This window comes from Ahaetulla prasina, chromosome 1, assembly GCF_028640845.1.
Source record: "Ahaetulla prasina isolate Xishuangbanna chromosome 1, ASM2864084v1, whole genome shotgun sequence".
NCBI lineage: Eukaryota > Metazoa > Chordata > Lepidosauria > Squamata > Colubridae > Ahaetulla > Ahaetulla prasina.
In genome coordinates, this window is record NC_080539.1 from 108,504,180 (window position 1) to 108,529,863 (window position 25,684).

Sequence of the window (25,684 nt, forward strand, 5' to 3'; positions counted from 1 at the left end):
TGGATCAGATGACTTGACTTATTATTTCCAACTGACTCTTTTGACAGATAACTCCATGATCCAATTTCCAAAAATGTCTGTTTCAGTGTCTATGTTCTAAAGTTATCTGGACTGTTTTAAGTACTACTAAGGCATAAGGTTGCTTTAGATCAATGTTCCAACCTGGAAGTCTCTATATATAGTAAATTACACTATTATGAACCTGAGGTTGGCAGTTGCTTGTTTTTATAGACTACATAAAATAATCTATATAAACAATAGTTTTACTTCTTAATAAGTAGGAAAAGAATTCAAAAGCAGAAATATCTAAGTTATTGGTGAATCTAAACTTGCAGCTAATTATATAAAAGAAATCAAGCGTTTTCTCTCATTGCTACTTTTTATCCTACTGTACATTGCAAGACCTACAACTTGCTTCTGAGAAGTATTAACATATTCCTCTGCAGGTAATAATAAACAATACTATTTTTTATTATTTCCTTCACTTATTTTAATCTTGTTGCAAGACCTTTGTAGTATCACATGCTTGGATTTTTTATAAAAAAATATAGAATATAGTCTGATCTTATATACTAGGGTAATTTATTTAGTGGATATTTTTACTGTAATAGATAACCTTCATATTTTGGTTAGCAGGCTAGTTAAGTATGAACTTGGATATAAGTGTTAAATGGATTGCTAGCTGGCTTAAAACATGTTCAAATAATGTTCCACATTAACCTAGAAGGAAGTATCAAATGAGATGTCACACACTTCCATTCTGGACATGTATATATTGACATTTTCTGTAATGACATGGAGGTGGAGAGGATGCTTATCAAAAATTGATGGGCTAGGTAAAGAAAATTTAAAAATATCTTAAAAATTTAAAGAAATTGGTTGGAAACAACGGAATGAAAATTAGTTAATCAAAGGTCTTACTCAGAAATAACAAATCAAATAGACACCTAGACTGAGAAGGAGAATTCAGATGAAAAAAAAAATGGGACAATAAGGACAATCTAGGAATTGTCAGCATTTTCTTGATTAACAAGGCAAAAACCCTGTAGAAATTTACTTCCCAGAACATGAAGTCTGGGAGTAGGTTGGCTATAGCAGAAGCATGAAGCCATTATGAAATAATTCCCAGGACTGCTGAATATCAAATGCGAATTCTGTTTATATCAACCTGCGTTCAGATTTCTTTTGCCAAGAAGCAAAACTTTTTTTAGTAGGAGATAACATTTCCATCTGTTTCTTGTTTCACTAATGGCCTGATCTGATATCAAATTGCTTACTTTTCACTTAATGAAAACCAACTTTTACAAAATCTATAAACTAAGTCCTAGCAAGAGGAAAAGTTTTGCTTTGCTTTGAAGAGGAAAAACTAAGTACTATCACAGATCCCTTTTACCGGCTGGCCTGATCATGGAGTACCTTACAATGCAACAGGCCTTCTTTCATTTATACGCCGTGTAAAACAATCTAACCCCCCAAGTGCTGGGCCTATTGTTGTGCATTGCAGGTGTGTAGAAAAGAGGTAGATGCATTTTCTATCATTCTTGATGTGTGCATGATCTGTCAAGTTTTGTGACGTGTTGTGGTGTGATATGGGGTGAGTGGATCAGATGGCTTGACTTATTATTTCCAACTGACTCTTTTGACAGATAACTCCATGATCCAATTTCCAAAAATGTCTGTTTCAGTGTCTATGTTCTAAAGTTATCTGGACTGTTTTAAGTACTACTAAGGCATAAGGTTGCTTTAGATCAATGTTCCAACCTGGAAGTCTCTATATATAGTAAATTACACTATTATGAACCTGAGGTTGGCAGTTGCTTGTTTTTATAGACTACATAAAATAGTCTATATAAACAATAGTTTTACTTCTTAATAAGTAGGAAAAGAATTCAAAAGCAGAAATATCTAAGTTATTGGTGAATCTAAACTTGCAGCTAATTATATAAAAGAAATCAAGCGTTTTCTCTCATTGCTACTTTTTATCCTACTGTACATTGCAAGACCTACAACTTGCTTCTGAGAAGTATTAACATATTCCTCTGCAGGTAATAATAAACAATACTATTTTTTATTATTTCCTTCACTTATTTTAATCTTGTTGCAAGACCTTTGTAGTATCACATGCTTGGATTTTTTTTAAAAAAATATAGAATATAGTCTGATCTTATATACTAGGGTAATTTATTTAGTGGATATTTTTACTGTAATAGATAACCTTCATATTTTGGTTAGCAGGCTAGTTAAGTATGAACTTGGATATAAGTGTTAAATGGATTGCTAGCTGGCTTAAAACATGTTCAAATAATGTTCCACATTAACCTAGAAGGAAGTATCAAATGAGATGTCACACACTTCCATTCTGGACATGTATATATTGACATTTTCTGTAATGACATGGAGGTGGAGAGGATGCTTATCAAAAATTGATGGGCTAGGTAAAGAAAATTTAAAAATATCTTAAAAATTTAAAGAAATTGGTTGGAAACAACGGAATGAAAATTAGTTAATCAAAGGTCTTACTCAGAAATAACAAATCAAATAGACACCTAGACTGAGAAGGAGAATTCAGATGGAAAAAAAAATGGGACAATAAGGACAATCTAGGAATTGTCAGCATTTTCTTGATTAACAAGGCAAAAACCCTGTAGAAATTTACTTCCCAGAACATGAAGTCTGAGAGTAGGTTGGCTATAGCAGAAGCATGAAGCCATTATGAAATAATTCCCAGGACTGCTGAATATCAAATGCGAATTCTGTTTATATCAACCTGCGTTCAGATTTCTTTTGCCAAGAAGCAAAACTTTTTTTAGTAGGAGATAACATTTCCATCTGTTTCTTGTTTCACTAATGGCCTGATCTGATATCAAATTGCTTACTTTTCACTTAATGAAAACCAACTTTTACAAAATCTATAAACTAAGTCCTAGCAAGAGGAAAAGTTTTGCTTTGCTTTGAAGAGGAAAAACTAAGTACTATCACAGATCCCTTGAAATACCTAAAAGGACATCACACAGAACATTAATACTGTCCTTTAACTTTTGTTCTAGGTAGGAAGGCATGGAATAATAGTAACAGATCGGGGTGGGTTCTAAATATTTTTACTATCAGCTCTGTAGGCGTGGCTTATTTTGTGGGCGTGGCTTGATGGTCATGTGACAGCTGGTGTAGCTTGATGGTCATGTGATTAGGTAGGCATGGGCAACTCAATATCACTCACGTCAAGGGGTGCCTCGCCTGGCCCCTCCCCTCCCAGCCATTCCTTGTCACACCCAGCCTCAATGTATCTATAGTTCTGCAAAAATGTTGTTCACCATTTTTCAACTTTATTATCTACATACATTATAAATGCACTTTCATGGACCACTGAAAGGAGGAAATGGTTCACATACTTTGCCCAAGAGTGTGAAAGGCAACTCTTGGGCAAAGAGTTTTTAAGGGGCTTTTAAGGGGCTGCCAGAAAGAAGTGGGGGGGGGGATAATGTATTTTCCAAAGCATCAGAAGGCAAAACAAGAAGCAATGGATGGAAACTGAACAAAAAGAGAAGCAACCTAAAACTAAGGACAAACTTCCTGACAGTGTGAACCAATATAGGTTTCAGTCATAATTTCACATATAAAATAGCCATTTGTGTAATATAACCTGCATATTGTTCAAAACAGTCATTAGTATTATGACTGATGGTTGACAGCAAGCCTAAAATCTCCATTCCCTCCCCACTACAGGGGAAGGTTACTTCAAAATCCCCATTCCCTTCCCACCCCACTGCTCTGGGAAGGAATCAAACTCCTCCCTCTTCATTTCCCAAATAAAATATTACTCATAAGAAAAGGCTCCCACATAAGCAAGGAAAAATCAAGCTGCTAACAAGGAACCTGCCTGGAATTCCACATTCCTGCCAACTGCATAAAGGAAACTGTGTAAGCGGAAAACAGCTACCGGTGCTTAGAGATAATAGAAAGTGGAAGCCGGAAATTCGGCTCCATTTACAAGCAGGCAGAAAACTCATTCAAGACAGGATATTTCACAATGGAAATCGCCCAAACCTTTTTAGAAACACAAAGCCCATGGTGCGCAAATCCCAAAAATTTAACAACATAGAACCATATAAGAATCCCTCCTCTTATCCAGTTGTTGTTCAGCTGACCTAGAAACGAACTGCTTCTGCAAGTAAAAACCTCCTTCCAGCGGCTGTGTCAATTTAAAGCGACAGCGACTTTTTTTTTTCCTTCTTCTTTGCCAAGTGATCTCCTGGCTGAGAAGCGAGTCCTAATTTTTTCATTCTAGCCAATCAGTTGGGAGGCTTCTTGGCTTCTCAATTTAAAGTGATGGTGTCTTGTTTTTTTTTCTCTTATTTGTCAAGTGAGTTCTGGTTTTTTTCTTCTAGCCAATCAGCTGGGAGCCGGGAGGCAGCAATAGATTGTGGGCAGGCCCAGGCAGAGGTTGCATTTGGTCAGGCCAAGTTGAAGGTAGAACTAATTCCCCAGAAGGATAATATGTTTCCCTACACTGGCAGTGTTGAAGCAAGTTATCTTGATTTTGATTAGGACATGGAACCAGACAATGAGCTAAATGGTACCTTTCAACTGTATGAATTATGACTAGCTAAATATATGCCACAGTTCTACGTGGGAGTGGCTGTTGGAAAACAAAACTGTGCTCAGATGCAATCTCTTTCAAAAGGCTAGAACTTTAGAGATTTTTTTAAAAAAAATAGAATTGGTCCCATAATGAAATGCATGCTATAAATAAATGAACAAACAAAGTAAAACAAAAATCAGCCTTTTTAATTACTACTCTCAGAATCAGCTTAGTGAATATTTTATGAATAAGTTATCCTTGTTGAAAACTTATTGAAAAGATTTGTGCTGGAAATGTCTGTGTCGGAGAGAAATGAGAACAGTGCAAGAAAACTGTATAAGTAATATTAATATGTGTCAACTTAACCAATTCTAAGCCCGAGGTTTGGTTTTTTTCTGCTTTTCTGCTTTGGGTTACAGTATGTTCAGCAATAACACTGAAAATGTCTATCTAATTATGTCTTTACTTTAGCTAAAAACAATTCCACTTTCGCAAAGTAAAATACTGCATTTTTTAGAACATAAAATTAGACATTAGATTTCTGATTTATTTGGGCTGCTTGTAATTTTTTAAAAAATATGTATATGTGTTCTGATTTCCTCTAGTGCTGGAGCTGGGCGAACTGGATGCTATATTGTAATTGACATCATGTTAGACATGGCAGAAAGAGAAGGAGTTGTAGACATCTACAACTGTGTCAAAGCCTTACGTTCACGCCGCATCAACATGGTACAGACAGAGGTATTGTGCTGTTATGAATCAGTGGTCCAATACTCATGTGCATTTTAGTCATTTGCCTTAACAAATATTCTGGATCTGGCAAAGTTACTAAGCCAAATGTGCAACTGGTTCATAAACAGAGGGATAGAATCAAGATCACGTGAAGTGTTAGTGCCACTTTATAATGCCTTGGTAAGGCCACACTTGGAATACTGCATTCAGTTTTGGTCACCACGATGTAAAAAAGATGTTGAGACTCTAGAAAGAGTGCAGAGAAGAGCAACAAAGATGATTAGGGGACTGGAGGATAAAACATATGAAGAACGGTTGCAGGAACTGGGTATGTCTAGTTTAACAAAAAGAAGGACATGGGGAGACATGATAGCTGTGTTCCAGTATCTCAGGGGCTGCCACAAAGAAGAGGGAGTCGGGCTGTTCTCCAAAGCACCTGAGGGTAGAACAAGAAGCAATGGGTGGAAACTGATCAAAGAAAGAAGCAACTTAGAACTAAGGAGAAATTTCCTGACAGTTAGAACAATTAATAAGTGGAACGACTTGCCTTCAGAAGTTGTGAATGCTCCAACACTGGAAATTTTTAAGAAAATGTTGGATAACCATCTGACTGAGATGGTGTAGGGTTTCCTGCCTGGGCAGGGGGTTGGACTAGAAGGCCTCCAAGGTCCCTTCCAACTCTGATGTTATGTTATGTTATGTTAAGTCCAGCTAAATAAAGAATGTGAAGAGAGAGCAAGACATCGTTTTGTGGAGGTGGGAAAGGAGATAAAACTGACCTTAGTTTATACCCTTTCCAACTGTCCCATACTCTTCATATATTCCAAAGCTTCTCTCTTTAAACATTGTATTAAGGGTCATCTGTGTATTTGTATATATGCCCGGAATACATTTATATGGAAACTGTGAAGAGAGAGATAATTGTTGCATATCAAATTGTAGTTACTTTTTAACAATTTTTATAGTACTTTTCCTTCTTCATGTGTTTCTCAGTTTTCAGGCAATAGGTTATACTGTATGTCTTATGCTAACACTGCAAAACAGTCATTATTTTTAGATGCAATATAATGCGGGTAAGAGGTTATCTTGGCACTAGTCCAGTTGATGTTGAGAACATTGCAAAAGCAAACTCAGCATTGAACTGAATTGTAAGTTACATCCAACACAAACAAAAGAAACTGCTAGCAATACAAACACATCAACTTCATTTTACATTTTTTTCTTTTATTTGGAACATATCTTTGGCACTTTATCCTTATTTCCAGCAACGCATGCGGTGTTTGTATAGCTAGCACAAAAAGATTTTGCAAAAAAAAAATAAATGTTTGAAATAATGAGATGGGGAGGTTACCTCCATTACAAGACAAGATTATAGCAGTCGGAGTTCTACAGCTTAGAACAAAGGAGACACATAAAAGGGTGAAAAAATTACACAAGATATGGATATCACAGGTGTTGTTCTCTCACTTTTAAAACTCAAGGTCATCCATTGAAACTATACATAGAAAGATGTAGGACCAAGAGAAATAATTTTTCATACTAGACATCCGTAAACCAAGTACTGTGGTTTACAATAGTAGTTATGAAAATAACAGCCAATTTAGATGGTACTCAAAAGGGAGATTCATGGAAAATCAGGTTATCAATAGCCATTAATATTAATGCCTGATCATTACCTCCTGGACCATGGGCAGTACATCATAAATGTTGATTTCTAAGAAGCAATATTGGAAGGATGTTCTAGCCCAAGATGTTCCTGGTGACCACTATAAGGTGCAGAATACTGGCCTGGCCTGATCCATTGGGTCTTCTTACATTGTTAACCAAAATGCCTGTGATCCTATCCTCTGGACCTTAAAATTAAAATAAAAAAGCACTGAAATTATTATACATTGACACTTAAACATATCAAGCTAATTTTATGATATATCTCAGGAGGGAAGCACAAACATAAGGAATATATCACAATATCAAACCTGTCAGGAAGAGACTTTTTCTGTAGTCCTCTGGGAAACTTCTTAATCAGCTCTTTCTTGTAACCTTCCTGAATTGCCTGCACTCTCGATTTTTCCATTTTTTAGATGTGGGGAAAGGAAGAGAGTTTCTTTCTAGTCAATGGAATGTCAACAAAGCAGGGACACTTTGTATGCCTTACATCATTAGGATTTGCCTAGAAGCAACCTCAGCATTTCTTGAGTTTGCAAATTCTAGAGAAATTCTTGACTGGGGAATTTTGTTTCTGAATTTTTCTATTTCTACTGTTTTCTGCTATCGCTGATCATGACATGACATGACATTTTCATTTTTAAAATAAAAATATATGCAGGTAATCCTTGACTTAACAACCACAATGGAGCTCAAAACTTCTGTTGCAAAGCAAGACAGTTGTTAAGTGAATGAGTGACATTTTTGACACAGTTGTTAAGCAAATTACTGCAGTTGTTAAGTGAATCATGGTTGTTAAGTGAATCTGGCTTCCCCCATTGACTTTATTTGTCGAAAACTGGCTGGAAAGGTTATAAATGGTGACCATGTAACCTTAGCACAGTGCAACTGTCACAAATACATAAGCACCCAAATTTTTATCACGTGACCATGGGAATGCGCAAAGATCTCCGTGTGAAAAATGGTCATAAATCACTTTTTTCAGTGCCATTGTAACTTCGAACAGTCACTAAACAAATTGTTGTAAATTGAGGACCTTTGCTTTCAAGCATACATAAATATAGCAGTGTTGACAATCTGCTATATTTTTCATAGATGCGAGCAAAAACTTAATCATTTCCCAACATTATTTCTTTAATTTTGCCATTAAGTATTGTTGGGATTAAAATTTGCCATTTTTTAAAATGTATACTGATTGAATGAATATTACTTTAAAAGCACAGTATTGTATCTTGAGTTGGGTAATCGAGATGAAAGTTGTCTTTTTAAGTTTTCTTGAATAAGAGTGTTAATGGGAAAGAATCCAAAGGAGAGATTTCATTCCTTTAAGAACCATTGCTGGATCCAGTAATTCAGACATCCTGTGGAATGTTAGAAAAAACATCAATAAAACATCAATAAAAAATATCCTAATCAATAAAATCAGCTCAACAGAGTTAGCTGGAGAGGTGGTGGACTTTCTTTTATTAGATCCTTTCAAATGGCGCTACACACCAACCAGGTGCTGAGAGTTTTGTAATTTGTATTCCTACACCAAGCAAGAGGTTGGATTCAGTGACCTAAACGATCTGTCCAACTGTAGGATCCCCAAACATCTTCTGTTCTTTCTCTGGCAGGAACAGTATATCTTTATTCATGATGCTATCCTGGAAGCCTGCTTATGCGGAGAAACTGCCATCCCAGTCTGTGAATTTAAAGCTGCCTATTTTGACATGATTCGAATAGACTCTCAGACAAACTCTTCACATCTTAAAGATGAATTCCAGGTACATTCGTTGGTTGATGTCACTTTAAAAATACTATTTCTTTGCTTCCTAACGTACGGAATGTTTTGTACCTCCTGTGTCAGATTCATAATGCATTATCCTCTTCTTTCACGGTGTACTTTCATGTCTGGATATATGGGGAATATCACTGTGTGATTGTAATCACTGTAGGCTGCCAGTTCATTTGTACGTGGATGACTTTTGGCCCACCAGGAGCAATTTTTGCATTTTAGATAAGTGTAAAATACAGCACATGAATTTTACATGATGATTTCCAATTCTGTATATGCAGATTCTCCTTCCATACTCCTGACTAAACAGAAGTAAACATGCTTTTCCTTTCTTTGTGGCTTTCAACATTGTCACCTTGCCTGTATCCCTGATGCCCAAATCTCTTTGAGTTAAGTACACAATGTCAAAATAAATATTTCCTTTGCCTTGTAGACCCTGAATTCTGTGACTCCTCGGCTACAAGCCGAAGACTGCAGCATAGCATGCTTGCCAAGAAATCATGACAAAAACCGCTTTATGGATATGCTGCCACCTGACAGATGTCTGCCTTTCTTAATTACTATTGATGGCGAGAGCAGCAATTACATCAATGCTGCCCTTATGGATGTAAGTGACTATTTTCCTTGACTATATGAGAAATATGCAACAGAATTATTGGTACTTGGGGGGGGGATTAATTTACACTTATGCTGATGTGCAGTAATATTTTTAATCAAGAACCTAAAAGTATTGATTTTTCTGACTTTATGAATATTACAAATTTTCTGCAGTTTTCTGGAGTTGAAAATTGCTGAGGGGAAATGATACGAAATCTTGGATAGTTTTATATTTTAACGCAGCCAGTAAGTGACCTTGTATTTTGAGGAAACAATCACTTCCAACCTGCCAAAGGACTCATGATTATGTACATCTAAAAACCAAAACAGTTATTTTCCACATTATAATTAATTAATTAGTATTTACACAGTTATTATTGAAATTTAAAACAACAAGAAGTATCCCAAGTGATCTTAGACTTGAAAGGCCCTTCTGAACAGATATTCTTTCCCTTCGGAAAAGGTTAGAAAAATCCAAAAGAAAGGAAAAAAGAGATCTCTCATCTTGCAGCTTACAGATCCCTTCTGAGCTTTTCAAAATGTCAGAAGCAAGGAAAAGTGGGAGCTCAGAGTTTAACTTTTCTGGGAAGTACAGCATGGAAATCTGGGCCTAGAGCAGGAGTGTCAAACTCAATTTCATTGAGGGCCACATCAGGGTTGTGTTTGACCTTGGGGTAGAAGTGGTCAGGGTGGGCGTGGCCAGATAGATGTCACTCGTGTCGGAGGCACCTGTGATGGCCAAGTACTCTGCCAGTGAAAACGGGCTCTCAAGCTCTGTTTTCGGCTGCGACGGCCTCTTGCAACCCTCTGCCAGTGAAAACAGAGCTCGGGAGGGCCACGTGTGGCCCTTGCAAGCTCCATTTTTTTCTGGCATAGGCACCATGGGCCAGTCCTTTGCTGTTTCCAGTGTGGCTCCGTGGGCCAGATCTAAGCATCCCATGGGCTGAACCTAGCCTGCAGGTCTCGAGTTTGACACCTCTGGTCTAGAGAGAAAGCATAAGTCAGGCATATCTCATTCTTTTGTACCATTTGCCTCTGGACAATGTAACATTAACAATTGATCCTAGGAAGAACACCCTATTTATCTTTTCACATTTCCTTCCAAGAAGTATGATAGTGGAGATTAGACCAGCTGATTCAATCCTTTTTACCAATCAGTTGGAAAGTACAGGTAGGTAGACAAAAGTCAACAGGCAGTATTTCTCTCCAAGAAGCTATTGTAACTTTTAACATTTTCTTTTACTCCTATTACCCCCTTCTCCTAGATCAACAGCCCCCAACTTTTTGGGAACTAGGTAATGGAGAAAGGTTTTTCCAAGGACCAGAAGAGGTGTGGTTTTGTGTGCTGCCTGCATCCCATGGCTGGGGCTCCGCTTGTTTGCACAGACCAGTGCTAGTCCATAGGCCAGGAGTTGGGGACCCCTGCCCTAGATAACTAAGTCTAATTCTTCTGCTGCATAAAGAGAGAGGATGCAGAAGGAAGCAATAGGAGTACATGCTCACGTTCAATGTTTCTGATACATACCAATCATCCCCATAATCCAATTTTCAGTTAGCTTAAAGGAACTAACCCATTAATCTATCTCTTGACACCCAGCATAACTCAAAAAAAAACAAACCTGGTACCTGTTCATGGTCAAGGTTGTTCTGGCTTAAGATCTAACATGAGGACAAATAAATCCATCATGCTCTTTTTCTCCAAGACAAAGAAGTAAACTAAAGTGAAAACAAAAACTAAGAAGTTCTTTAGTTCTGGCCATGATTTAATTTTTATATTTCCTAGTCCCATCCTATCCTTCTCAAGACCAAAGGAGTTAATATACTGTCTGTTTTGTTATTATTCTATTGCTCAATCTGGAGAATGGTGCAGTAGTTATGTAAGATTTATACATTTATTTGATGAGGGTGATATTACTGCCTGCATTTCTCTTTTATTTGTATTTTATCTATTTTTAAATTCAGAGCTACAGACAGCCTGCTGCTTTCATCGTCACACAGCATCCTCTGCCAAACACTGTGAAAGATTTCTGGAGACTAGTCTACGATTACGGCTGTACCTCTCTCGTGATGTTAAATGAAGTTGATTTAGCACAAGTAAGATCTTGATGCTGAAAAAGTTTGTGCAATCCACCTTAAAAGAACTGATTTTTTTTTCAACAGAAAATTTCCCTCATATTCAGTCTTAAATGGTATCGATATTCTGTATATGGTACATTGCATAGACATCTGTACTACAGATGGCTTCCACATAGATACAGATATACTGTATATGCATACACACACATACATAACATACATAGACTTGCATGTCTTCCTTATACAGATTTAGATAAATATTCCTTTTTATACCTAGTATTTTCCTGCAGGTCCTTTTGTTTTTATCAACTGAGTGTTGATCCATTGTTTGTGACAGGAATTGACCAACCAACTTGTCACTTGAGCCTGACATTATCGGCTGAGGGAAAGTGACTGGCCCAAAGTCATTTTCCCTCAACCGGCTTTCATGCCTTAGGGGAAAATAGAACTCACAATCTCCTAATTTCTAGTCTAGTGCAGTGGTCACCAACCCACCAGTTGTGGTCCACTGGTGGTCCGTGAGAAAATGTTGGTGGTCCGCAGAAACATTATTTGCATATTTTTAAATATTGCACTAAATCAGGGGTACTCAAACTACGGCCCCTGGGCTGGAAACATGCAATGAATATTTGTGTTGCTGCAGAGAGTCTCCCTTCAGGGTCTTTTTGTGTGGATCAGAGAGGGGACAGAAATTCCAATTTGGGGGCCTGTTTTAGCCTCCTGATGTGGGGCTTTGGGCGAAGGCTGGAAGGAAGTGCTGCTGGTGGTGAAGAGCCGGAAGGCCTTGTTCTAGTGGGACTGCATCATGGCCTGGGACTGGCTGACCATCTCAGCTCACTGAGCCTCCAGGCGCTAGTACCTGGCCTTGCACTCCTGCAGGTCTTCCCTCTGCTTGGAAAGCCTATGCTCATAGTCCTGAGTGAGATGCTTCTGCTGAGCCTCCTTCTTGGTCAGATCCAATTTGAACTGAGCCAGCTGTTTTGCCAGCTCTTTCTCATGGTGGCTGCTTAGCTCCAACAACTGCTTCCTGTTGGGGCCCTAAGGACTCCAGGCAGAGAGGCGAGGAGTGGCTGGGAGGGGAGGGACGAGTAGAGGCTGGCGAGCTGACCACAACCACCCAGTCACATGACCACCTAGTCACACACCACAGTCATTAGGCAGATGATATTTGTGGTCCGCAGGATTTAAACTTATGAATTTAGTGGTCCCTGATGTTGTGTCTTGTCCGCTCTCACCGCAGCCGGGGTCTGCTTATCTGCTCCCAAACACGGAGGAATGTATGCCTCCCGGCCCCAGTTCTGGCTCCATGCCCAGACAAGCTGCAGAGGAGGGGGCACCTCCCGGTCCCAGCCCTGGCTCCATGCCCAAGCAGGCTGCAGAGGAGGGAGCATCCCCCGGCCCCAGCCCTGGCTCCATGCCCAAGCAAACGGAGCTGCTAGACCCCTCCCCCTCCTCCACAGCATGTAAGCCTGAGGAAAGTTTACTTCCAACAACAGCTGATTGGAGTGACCCTCGCATCAGAAGATTAGATAGGCGGAGGCAACAGAAGGAAGGGAGGGGCAGGCCTTAATGAGTGCTGAGTCATGGAGCCACACCCCATGGCCTATATAAAGGATCTGCTTTCTGGCAATCTCTGAGTCAGGCAAAGTCGAACTTATCTTGCTGAAGTCACTTACTGGTCTCCTGCCTGCTCTGAGGACTTTGCTAGGACTTTGGGCAGAGCTGCAGAGGCAAGCCTGATTCAGATTTCCCTGACCCGGCCGTCAGCGGAGGAGTGGGACACGACACCTGAGGTCTGAAAGGTTGGGGACCCCTGGTCTAGTGCCTTAACCACTGAACCTAACAGCCTCTTACATTTAGAGGTCTATAGATGTAGATACATAGATAAAGACAAAAGAAGCATGTGTTCACCTTAAAATCTAGAGCATTTCTGAGAATGCTTGGATACCTACAGCAAATTAGAAGGAACATATTTTACATAAATGGATGTACTTTTGAGTCCTAAATACACAAGCATGACTATAAAATATAATTATAATGTAACTAACTTTCCAATAGGAATATGCATTGAATTCAACTGAATTCCAAACTGAAGTAAGCCTGTTCAGACAGAATCAGGTGAGGATCAAATCTAGACCATGATCTGTACACGATCCTTTCTGAGATTTTCAGTTTTATTTGAGATTAATAAGCAAGCAGAAAACATGTCGATAGATAGTTATACATTTCTCTATGAGCTTTTGAAGTAAGATACATTATTTGTATGTAAAAGTGGTGAGAAAGAAGGGCACACTGAAATCTAGATTTAACAGCCAATGAGGAGGACATCCATTATTCCTGAGCCACAAATTATTTCTTTTATTTGCAACTGTTTGTGTTATTTGTATAATGCAAATACACCAGGCAAATGACATTAATCGGTGAAATAATTTGCCACAAATAATATAAGGTTAACTGTTTCATTAAAATTACTTTGGATATAACAAACTAGTCTGCTATTTCAGGGAGATGCTTCATAAGAAATCTGATCCATCCTATCCAGAATCTCCTAAATGGACAAGGTTTAACTTTTACTCACATTAAATGATTTTGCTAAGACTTCAGTCATAAACTTTGATGAAGCAATGCTGAATGTATCAAACCTTTGCTCTGTCATTCGGTATTATTTACTGATGCTCTTTCCTGGGAACAGGAAAAATTTGATTTTCTGGAAAAGATTTTGATTTCTTGGATTTTGGTATCTTGGTATAGCAGTTGGTGCTGTGTCAAAGTACTGGACATTCATTGTTTTGTCTCAACTATATATATATATTTTTTGTTCCATCACATCCATCATTCACCCTGTTTACTGGATTTTCTGTCTTTAGCCTTAGTTTAGCATAGGAGTCGTGGTAGTGAAGTGGTTAGAATGCAGTACTGCAGGCTAATTCTGCTGACTGTCAGGGATTCAATACTCACCAGTTCAAGCTTGACTCAGGCTTCCATCATTTTGAGGTGGGTAAAATGAGGACCCGGATTGTTGGGGGCAATATGCTGACTCTGTAAACCGCTTAGAGAGGGCTGTAAAGCACTGTGAAGCAGTATATAAGTCTAAGTGCTATTGCTATTGCGAAATTCTTTAAAATTTATCCACTCTCTATACCCTGAAGCTATTCTTCTGATATCTATAGGTTTCTTGCTTAGGGGTATGTAAATGGTATTAGTACTAAGCATTTAAAATAAATAAATGGACGTAGGGAGGAAGGGAGGGAAGGAAAAAAGGAAGTAAGTAGAAAAGTCATACCATACTCACATCTCTGTACTCCCTTATTCAAAAACCTTTACTATTATTATTTTTTTAATGTTTCAAGTTTCTAAACTAGGGCCACCTCCATTATGCATTTTTTTTCATAACAGTGCCCCCACTGTTTATGCTTTAGGCGATACCTGTTTCCTATTTTAGAAGATCCAGATACTGTTCTTGCACAAAGATCCATTAGTGAATTAATCTGAAATACAGCAAGGTAACAAATAAAAAGAAAAAAGCTTTGATTTTTGAATCTTAGCCAACTGAGCCGGGGGTAGGTTTTACTCATCTTTACTACCAGTTCGCAATGGAAGCGTGAACGCGTGCACTTCTGCGCATACACATTATGACATCTGGGCAGGTGGGCGGAGCCTCCCACTGCTTTTACTACCAGTTTGCAAGAACCAGACTGAACCAGGAGCAACCCACCACTAAACTGAGCTAAGATTTGCTCAATTTAAGTCCACAATTCAACTGGAAAATCTCCATATTAGTAAATAGTAAATTGGATTGTTTGTCATGCTATCAAATTGGCCCAGATGTATCATTATCCACACACACCCTTGCTGGCTAATAGATATTCTGTACTGTAAAATAAAATATTTAATGTAAAAGAGACTGCTAAGAAGAAGATGAGGTTTCATATATTGAAGCTGTTGCCCTCCTTCCAGATGTGAGCCAGTTTAATTAAGCATGAGAACTGTGAGCTCCATCAGCAGTTGCAATTAATAGAAGTGTTGGGTAATTAAAACTGCTTTACCATGCAAAAATGGAACAATGTGAACTTTTTTCCCAATCTTGTGTTGTTGTATTTGCATAATGATTAAGCTATCATGATTCTGATGTCTTACTTAGAAGACACCGCAGTGTATGGGGATTTAGCACGATGCCTAAAACTACTTAAGTTTTTACATACATTTATTTAATATTACACAGGGTTGCCCACAATATTGGCCAGAGGAAGGAATGCTGAGATATGGTCCTATTCAGGTTGAGTGCATGTCCTGCTCAATGGAATGTGATGTAATCAACAGAATTTTCAGGATATGCAATTTAACAAGGGTAAGGCATATTTACTGAGGTATTGTAATGGACTTCCATATTCAGAAAAACATTTTTACAAAAATTAAATGATTTTTTTTTTTAAAAGAACACCTTATTGTATGGTAGCATTTTTCAACCTTGGTAACTTTAAGACATGTGAACTTCAACTCCTACAATTCAAGTTCTTTCAGCTACATCATCCTTGCTGGACCTGTTAGCAGCCATTTCAAGAAACTTGTCTTTTCCCAAGTTTGTTCCATAACAATAAAGGCTCTGGAATGTACTTTTTTAAGTTCAGGAGATATTGTAAGTCACATAATCTCCTCCTTAAGGGTATTTTCCTTAGGTTGGAGGTCTAGTTTGACTCTAGAAAAAAATCATGGGTCCAACAGGTACAATGAGCATACCTATATCAAACCCAAATACGCACACCTTGAACTGAAAACATTGTATTTTATTTAATTCTAGCAGCTGTTCTTTTTTCTGGAAATCCCCTCATCTGTCTCCAGAAATTTTTTCACACTTTTCTCAGGTGGTAAAGGAGTTTGCAAGAAAAGAGAAAGGGAAAAAAAATCTGTAATAATTAGAATGGCAGAGGATCAGATTACTTCTGCATTAAAAAGAAAAAACCCACAGTATTTTACTATCTGCCAGCCTAACCTAATCTGTCTCTTTAGGACTTTTGAAAAGATGAAAAACTTTGAATATCTTGTTTTGCATCTAATGCAGCACCTAAAATTAACCTGTGGCATTGGTAATTGAGCTACATTTTCTCTGACAAAGATGGATTTCCCCCACCCCAAAAAATAAAGCCCTTTGGACCAGGACTGTTTATAGAAATTTGACTAAATAATTGCAAACTCTTATCTTGGATTCACTATGTGAGATACAAAGGTGATAAATAAACAATATTTTTGAAGAATACTTTTTTTTCCTGTAGCACCAATGCAAGCTGAGATATGACTTGCAAACCAATTCCTCTTCATCTTCACACTTTTGTAACTGTGCAGAGTAAAAAAAAAATTGTCACTATACTTTCTGCTACCCTGCCTGATGAACTAGAAAACTAGCCTGCCATTAACTTTTCATTGATCTTAATATAGCCGCTCATTCTTTTGTAACTTCATGGTATTTTCTGTAGTGGGTATAAAATTGCTTTTTTTCCCCATTAGCCTCAGGAAGGTTACCTGATGGTTCAGCAATTCCAGTATCTGAGCTGGGCACCTCATAGGGATGTCCCAGGCTCCAAGAGGTCATTCTTAAATTTAATTCTTCAAGTGGAAAAGTGGCAAGAAGAATGTGAAGAAGGGGAAGGGAGAACCATAATTCATTGTCTGTAAGTGTAATTTAGCATTTTAATCCTGACTATTTATTATCCCCATGCTGCAAAATGGAATTTCATGTAGGTGAATGTTCTAGATATGTCTCACTAACAGAACAATAATGTGTACTCCTATTTCTCTAGTCAAAGAGGAATATTTCCTCTTCCCAAGAACGGTATGTGCCTTTCTCATTTTAAGATAGCATATCTCATTTGATAATATCAGACACTTGAACAGGGTTATCTAGAATCATAAATGTAGTGGAAAATGAGGGATTTTTCAATGACCACATTGTATACCAGCCACCTCAAGCATTTAGAATTAAGCAAAATCTCATCTACAACCATTGAACATTGACCAAATTTAAGTTCCTCCTTCTAATAGTCCCCCATTCCAGGCGATTTTGTTATGGCGAAATACATATAATTTTAGAGACTGAAGTCATCTAAATGTAACATTTTTCTTCTCCCTGTCTTTCTTTCTCTCTCTCTCTCTCTCTCTCCCCCCCCTCCCTTTCCCTTTCCCTTTCCCTCTCCTCCCCATCTCTCTCCTCCCCTTCTCTTCTCCCTTACTCATATTCAGCATGTTGCTGTGTGGTTATGAGCTAATTAAAGTTACATCATACAGTATTAGGGTGAAGAAGCAGAAACTGAGCCTAAATACAACAAGGCTATTGTTAGGTAACAGGTTATCAAGAAAAAAAAGATGGATGATATAAAACCATAATAGGACATAACCAAAAGCTAATTACACATCTTTCAAAAAGACATGAAGGAGTAGTGATGGAACATTTTAATTATTTCAACATCTGTTGGAAGATAAACTCTGACAAACATGGTCCTTTCAAGAAAATAATTGATCTGTCTCTCTGAAAACCCTTTCAGTGGGTTTAACAAGGCATGAGTGATCAGCTCTGCTTGACTTAATCTTAATCAACAGGGAAAACAAAAGTGGTGGGACAATTAAAGAAAAGTAACATGTACAGATGAAATTGTTTATATTCAGGAATAGTGAATCTTAATGCAATCAAGCATATGTTTTAAAGATAAGATAACCTTTATTGTCATTTTTTTCCCCCTGTGGGCACTCTGGAACACATTAAAAATGAAATTCTGTTTCCGGCTGACAAAGGTATACACATAACACGCATATAGATATGCTATATACACATACATATACATAACACGCATATAGATATGCTATGTACACATACAGATACATAACATGCATATAATGCTATATACATATGTACTGTATATACCTATACCCTAACATATAAATACATATTAAGATCTCAATATGGCGAATCTGAATAACCTCAAAGCAATTATTACTAATAATTAATGACGAGAGAAACTGAAGCCCAAGGCGAATCTCACAAAAGATATACTTAAAGCAGGGGTGAAATCCAGCAGGTTCTGATAGGTTCTGGAGAACTAGTAGTGGAAATTTTGAGTAGTTCGGAGAACTGGCAAATGCCACCTCTGGCTGGCCCCAGAGTGGGGTGGGAGTGGAGATTTTTGCAATATCCTTCACCTAGGAGTGGGGAGGGAATGGAGATCTTGCAGTATCCTTCCCCTGCCCACTAAACCACACCCACCAAGCCACACCATGCCTACCAACCCACGCCAACAGAACTGGTAGTAAAAAAAATTGAATTTCACCACTGACTTAAAGCACCATCACAAATAATTGGGGGGAGGAGAGAGTATGGAAAAGAAGATGTCAGAAGAAGCCAGAGTGGCTGCCCCAAAAAGTTGAGTGAAAATCTGAAAATGGAAAGGAGAGATAATGGAAGTGGAAAGAAGGTCAGCTCATTAAGGAAAACACATAATAATAATCCATATGTGTAAAACTAATGACACAAAAGCTAAAACTCAGAATGGACAGAGATTGATGAAGGATAAGGCTAAGAACAACAAATAGGACTTGTTTGAGTGTCTTGGGAACCTGCTAACCAACAGGAAGAGTTGCTCAATTCCAAACTAATTCAGCCTTCTTTACCAAGGAAGTATTTTTTTTATTAACCATTGTTCTTTTCCTATTCAGGAACGGCGGTGGGCGAAGCGGGATGTTTTGTGCCATAGGCATTGTAGTGGAAATGGTTAAAAGGCAAAACGTCATTGATGTTTTCCACGCAGTAAAAACTTTACGGAACAGTAAGCCTAACATGGTAGAAACACCGGTAAGTTTATGTTCTGCTGATAATCAGATAAACAAATGCATGAAAATCATATAAGTCATCTCAATAAAATCATTTTTTTTCCAAGACTCCCAAGGAATATAGACTATGGTCAACTAATTACCAACATACTGTATATCAAAATAATTAGAATACATTTAGAATGTAGTAATACTGATTTATAGCTGTATACATATTCCCATGCACTCCATGCATGCTGAAGGTCAAAGTCTCTAGTCACCACTGAAAGATCTAGGCTTTTGATAAATCTGAGAGATGGTGGTTTCACAGTAATCACCGGAAACATCTTTCTCTCTCTTTAACTTCCTGTCCCAGTTTGACTCATGAGGCAGAGTTTCAGGCAATTTTGTGTTGCTGCCATCTCAATGCTTACTAAGAGGACTGATTGGAGAAGAGAACGTAGCTTCTAAAGTAGTGGATGAGCTTTTGGGGAGAAGGCATCAAACTGTTTCATTTTAACAACATAGATGGTTTAAACAAAGGACCAGCCTGAAATGCTAATTTTTGTCAAGAAAATTCCAGACAGTTCTGTGGAATTAAAATAGTTTGCTATCCAGGCGACCCACCATTTACCTATCTCTTCCACATAAGATACATAGAGAATTTCCAATCTTATAGGAGGCATCATCCAAAATTCACTAAAACTTTAAATGATTCAATTCAAAGAATCATTTGAATAATTTTAAAATTATTCAAATGATTATTAAAATAATTTTTTTAATTATATTTAATAAGGGAAATGAGAGTAAGTGAAAGAGAGAGGTGTTGGTTATGCAAAGAAGAAGAAAAAGCTAGATACATTATGGTGATTTAGTCAAAGTAAATATTACAAAAGAAAAGAAACTGGTTAATTAATAAAAAAGAGACAAAAAGATCCATGTAATTTTCATAGGTAACAATATCGAATTAATTAAATCCTGAAATTTATAATTAAACCTAGAATTGTACATTTTTAAGCCGCAGACACTTAAAGTGTAGAAATCAAGGTTTTCTGCACTGCATCAGAATAAAATAAGATGTTCCAAATGTTAATTTGGAAAAAACTGTAACCTATAAAAACATTTTAAATGAGAACGGGGAACTTAAAACAAGACAGGAATTACAAAACCAAGGGGTGGATTTAGCTTGGTGGCAACATCTGCAAATACAATTGAGATACAAGAAAAATGCAAAAACATGGGGGTTTTATAAAGAACCAACAATACTCAAAAAGGTATTATTAGGGACAGATGAAAAATGGATAAGGAAAATATATAATTATTTACTGAATTTTGAAAAAGAAGATGAACAAGTAAAAGAAACGATGATAGTACGGGCAAAAAACTTTGGCTATGCGATAGAATTAGGGAAATGGCAAAAAGTTTGGGATAGAAAGTATAAACTGACAATGGCTACAGCATATAAAGAAAATCTTTACAAAATGTTTTATAGGTGGCATTTGCCACTGGCTAGGTTAGCAAAAATATTTAACAACATGTCCGCCAAATGTTGGAAATGTAATCAGACTCCAGGTACTTATTATCATATATGGTGAACATGTGTGACGGCAAGCAAATATTGGACAAAAATACATACATGGTTGGAGAAGATGATTAAGCAACACATAGATTTTAAACCAGAAATATTTTTGTTAGGTATAATACTAGAGAATTATGACAAAGGGACTGTATACTTAATGTTGCATGTATTGACATTAGCGAGAATAGTATTTGCACAATACTGGAAAAATGAGAACACCCCATGGATGAAAATATAATCCAGAAGATATTGGACTGTGCAGAGATGGATAGATTGACATTGAAAATAAAAGATAAAGGAGATACAGAATACTATTTTACATGGAATAGGTTTTATCAATGGTTAGAGATAAGAGGTAAAAATTAGATGAAGAAAGAGTATTGTTAGGGTTAAGTAAAATATAAATGTTGTTTATAATTATATGTAAGTCAATATACTTAATAGGAACAAAAATAAGCAAATATAATTATAAATATGATTAGAAATTACTTTGTTATATTATTATTATTATTTTATTTATACAAAATGACAGTATACACAGCAAATGAGATAATTATGCTGGATTTCGTATCACAGATCACTAGTCGAACACTTATTATTATTATTATTATTATTATTATTATTATTATTATTATTACTACTACTACTACTACTACTACTACTACTACTATATTATCATTATTAGTATATGTGTTATCTTTTTTTGTTCTTTTTTTCCTCTTTCTTTTTTGTAAAATGGTATGCCCGGACATTACACTGTATTCAAAATACTTATATATAAATTTTAAAAACTTGATAAAAAAAGAGAGAATAAAATAAGATGTGCTTATTGCCAGTATTAATTTGAAACCTGTCAATCTGTAGCCTGTGACTATTAAAAGCCATTTTTTAATTCTTTGAATTCAATTTCGTAACAATCATTCCAATGTAAGGTAAATCAATCTACACAGCCCAGCCTCTCAAATTATGGAAGCAATCCTAACTAAAAGCAATACAAATTAGAATCCCATATCAACTCTAATGCTTCTGATGTGGGACTTTTTAAAACCACTGACATCCCGCAAAAGAGAAAAGGCATAATTAGCCTATTTGCCTAGTATTTGTTTTCCTAAAATATTACAGGCTATAAAGTGGGAAAGAGTAAAGAATGGGAAGCAGGAAGGAAAACCAATAGGCATTAGGATGAAAAGGCAGAAAGAAAGAATAACTAGGTCAGATTTTGGGCAAGAGAAGGGATCTTATGGCCCTTGAACTCCTAACATTCTTGGCCAATTATGGCAAGAGTTATAGTCTAGGATCGATTTGTGGAATAACATGACACACCTCTTCTATGAAAAATAACTCCTTTTTCCCCTTTGGCTACCACCACTATAATTATTTATAAATCCCTTTTGCATCCTTTCCTTGGCAGAATATTCCCACTAGTAGATTTATGCACTGGTTTTGTTTTGTTCTGCTAGCCTGGAGGAGGGCAGTTCCACAGATCTGTACTTTGTATCTTCCCCACTTATAATTTAAAAGCCCTTCAGAACACATTCTTTATAATCAGTGTTGTTTATTTTAGTATTTCTAGCCTGCTATGATTTCTAACAGCTTTGATTATATGTAAAAGCACAAAGCAATGATGCTATTCTGTTACAGTCTGAGCAGCTGCCAAAGTGGGGTATTTTCAAGGTCATGCTTTATGTGGGCAAAATGCTTGATCGCATCTCCAAAAGCGGTTATGCTGGGAGAAGGAACCAGCCAAGGAAACCAGTCAAACATTCTCACCTGACCTCCATGCACCAAGTTAATCAGAGAGCTAGAATGAAACAGCAGAAAATTATTTTAGTTGGGTTTTTTTTTGCGCTTCCTGTTAGGTGCTGTATGATGGTGGTTTTCTACACCTGGAGGAAGGGTGGATAACTTTTTTTTTAAAAAAAAATCAGATAAAGAGTTGTCATTTCTTTTCATCGCTCAGAATATTGTTCCTTCCAGATCATGGGCCTTGATAAAAGATATATCTTTACGAAATACACATTTTCATAACCATATTATAAATTATATATTTGACTTATTCAACTTCCTTTTTTTTTTGTGGGCTTACATTAGATCTGCTAGACTTAGTTTTATGATTCATTCAACTTGGTGTAATACCAGCTATAATATTAAAAAATTGAGATTTGTCAGCTGATAAATGATTGTTAATAATTTTTATCATTATTATTATTTTGAAAGAGCAGAATTATTCTTTGGTAGACAAATAACTATCAATGAGCATCATAGTGAGATATGAAGCCACTGATAGCAAGGAATTCCAATTATTTATTTATTTCTTAACAAAAATCATGAACAAATATAAAAACGTGGTGAGTTAAGAACAAAATATGCAATTAACTCTATGGAGCAGTAGTGCTTCCTTCGTTTTCTTTCCTTCACCAATGCAATGTAACTTGTGTTTTTTGCTCTATTAGGAACAATATCGTTTCTGCTATGATGTTGCACTGGAGTACCTTGAATCATCTTAATATGAAAGGATAAATACAATCAAGTGAACCAAATAATATGAAATTTAATAAACTGTGTTTTGGCATCCGCTGTTGAACCTATGAAGAAACGTTTTAGTGAAGGGGAGACTTAATTTTTAAATGCAAAAGTATTTTTCTTAATAAATGGTGTAAAGTATATATATGATATATATATATGAGAGAGAGAGAGACTTTGTTCTGTCCCTGTACACAAACTGAATTTAGTGCCACAAAAATAAATAAAGAGTCAAGGCAGAGCACATCTGCTATTCAAAGTAAAACTTTCCAGTGTTTGCATATTCCGCTGTCTCTCGGATACATTAGTCCTGTCATCTGTTGCATGTATCTATTCTACTGAATGTTTTATTTCATAATTGTTCTTAATTTCATACTGTTAAAAGTTTTTAAAAACACTGTGTACAGATTGATAATCTGTAGGTTTTATGTGCTGCAAGAATATATATAGAGAGAGAGATACAGCCACACAACTCGGAAACATTTTTTTTTAAATGGCATATTTTATTTTACTGTGCAATGACAGCCTGATCAAAGTTCTTTATAAAGAAATTCAAACATAAAGCCAAAGACTCAAGTGTAAATATGTTTATATAGGAAAGAAAGCACATTGTATTTATTGTTTACTGACATTCCTTTTATGATGGTTGGACAGAACCATTTTTTTTCTTAGAAACATTGTTGCTGAAATCAAGTGTAAATGATTTTTGTAGATTATTTTTTGTATGTATTGCATAAGTAGAAGGAGAGAGAATGAAAAGATCTTTTATGGATAAGCCGGAAAACATTGATATACTTTTTGGGTTGGTCTGTGTACATGCTTATGAATGAAATTCATGTAAACAAGAAAAAGAAACCAAACATAAAACTTCTTTCTCAGACTATATAGAGGTGGGTTTTTTTCAGTTTATAGGAATAAGAAATCAAATAGAAACTGCACATATATATATAACTTTGGGAGTTTCGTTAATTTTTTTAAGGAGTAAGTGGGTTAATAATGAATGCTTGACACACAGAGCAAGTACAAAAATAAATAAAAATGCAAGTTAATAACATTTATTTTAATGTTTACAGTTGAGGCACAAGTTCTAGGCCACCACACCAATGTATTGTTCCCTTCTGCAATGCTGGAGGAATCTTCTGATTCTCATTCGTGACTTCCCAGCTGAGCCAAGAAATCAGCTTTTGTCCAAGGCTTCAAAGAAGCGCCAGCTTTTCTCCCAGTGGTAGTCTAGATTTGTGGAAATGGTAGCTTTGTGTTCTGACAAAGCCAAAATGGATTGAATCAATTCAAGAGTTAGGTGATAGCTTTGGTATGTTTTTTACTTTGCTCTTCATATGCACATTCATAAGCCTGGACATATTTTCATAATGAAAAAAAAAACATTTACTGTGTCCTGTTGATTTTTTTTATCAAGAGTAAATGATAAGGTGCTGATGAATATTCATGTAAAATAAGAGTGAATTAAAGAAGTTTTATAAAATATTAAGTTCATGTGTCTTATTTCGATTACACTTATTCCTTTTTGGAGAAAAAAAAACACACACACACACCACAGTTCCCTTATCCAAGGTAATTCATCCCACACGAATAAAAAAAAAACCCACGGAAACTAGTCCAAAATCCACAACTCTTTTTATACACTAATACAAAAGTCTCTGGGGAGCCAAATATAAAAGAGTGCATGGTGTGTTATTAAATATAAAGGTTTTAAAGGGAAGTTTTTCATGAAATAGGATTACAGTATTATTCTACCATACCTATTTAAGGATCTTTGAAGCTACTAGTGACTTTTGGAGCTGGACATCTGGAGGGTAGCCCTACACACAGGAATACCAAGAAACTAGCTTGGTATAAAAGACCCTAAACCCTAGCTGTATTTGCATGTAGTAATGTAGTGCCTGAGGTAATGAAGTAATGTAGACTGCATGAGGTAATATAGTGCCTCAATTGGGCCTCCTGTTCCTACCAGAACCAGTTCAGGACATGTTACCTTGCACCAGGCTTGGGGTCACCCCCAACTTTCTGGGAGGATCATCAGTATCAAGGCCTACTTCCTTGCCACTACGGCCAGTGTGGTTCCTTCCTATATCTTTAAGTGCTGCTTTGCATCTAAATATGGCAGGCTGAGGGAAGGAAGCATTCCTAATTCTTCATTTTTTAAAAAAAGGCAAAAACGAAGAACACAATAATAACTTAAATACAGTAGTAACTGAGATGGCTAGCTGACTGGCTTCAGAAACCTCCCAGAACTCCATTTTGTTCCTGCCTATCAGAAACTGAAATCCTTATTCAGTGGCAGCTTGGGAAAGTCCAGCAGGAGGAAGGGCATCTTAAGAAAGAAGTCATTCCTCCAAATCAG

At 36.7% G+C, this 25,684-nt stretch overlaps 1 protein-coding gene across 1 annotated transcript in view; it reads left to right on the plus strand.

Annotated features, from left to right (window-relative positions):
- Positions 1-24,791, plus strand: part of PTPRK (protein tyrosine phosphatase receptor type K) — a 433,873-nt gene extending 409,082 nt beyond the window's left edge. Inside the window, exons 24-31 of the mRNA XM_058172115.1 lie at positions 5,185-5,320; positions 8,593-8,742; positions 9,187-9,360; positions 11,313-11,444; positions 15,649-15,774; positions 16,929-17,092; positions 19,128-19,263; positions 23,253-24,791. Coding sequence (XP_058028098.1) covers positions 5,185-5,320; positions 8,593-8,742; positions 9,187-9,360; positions 11,313-11,444; positions 15,649-15,774; positions 16,929-17,092; positions 19,128-19,263; positions 23,253-23,306 — 1,072 coding nt within the window. The 3' untranslated portion in view covers positions 23,307-24,791. The remainder of the gene's footprint in view (positions 1-5,184; positions 5,321-8,592; positions 8,743-9,186; positions 9,361-11,312; positions 11,445-15,648; positions 15,775-16,928; positions 17,093-19,127; positions 19,264-23,252) is intronic.
- The last annotated feature ends 893 nt before the right edge of the window (positions 24,792-25,684 follow it).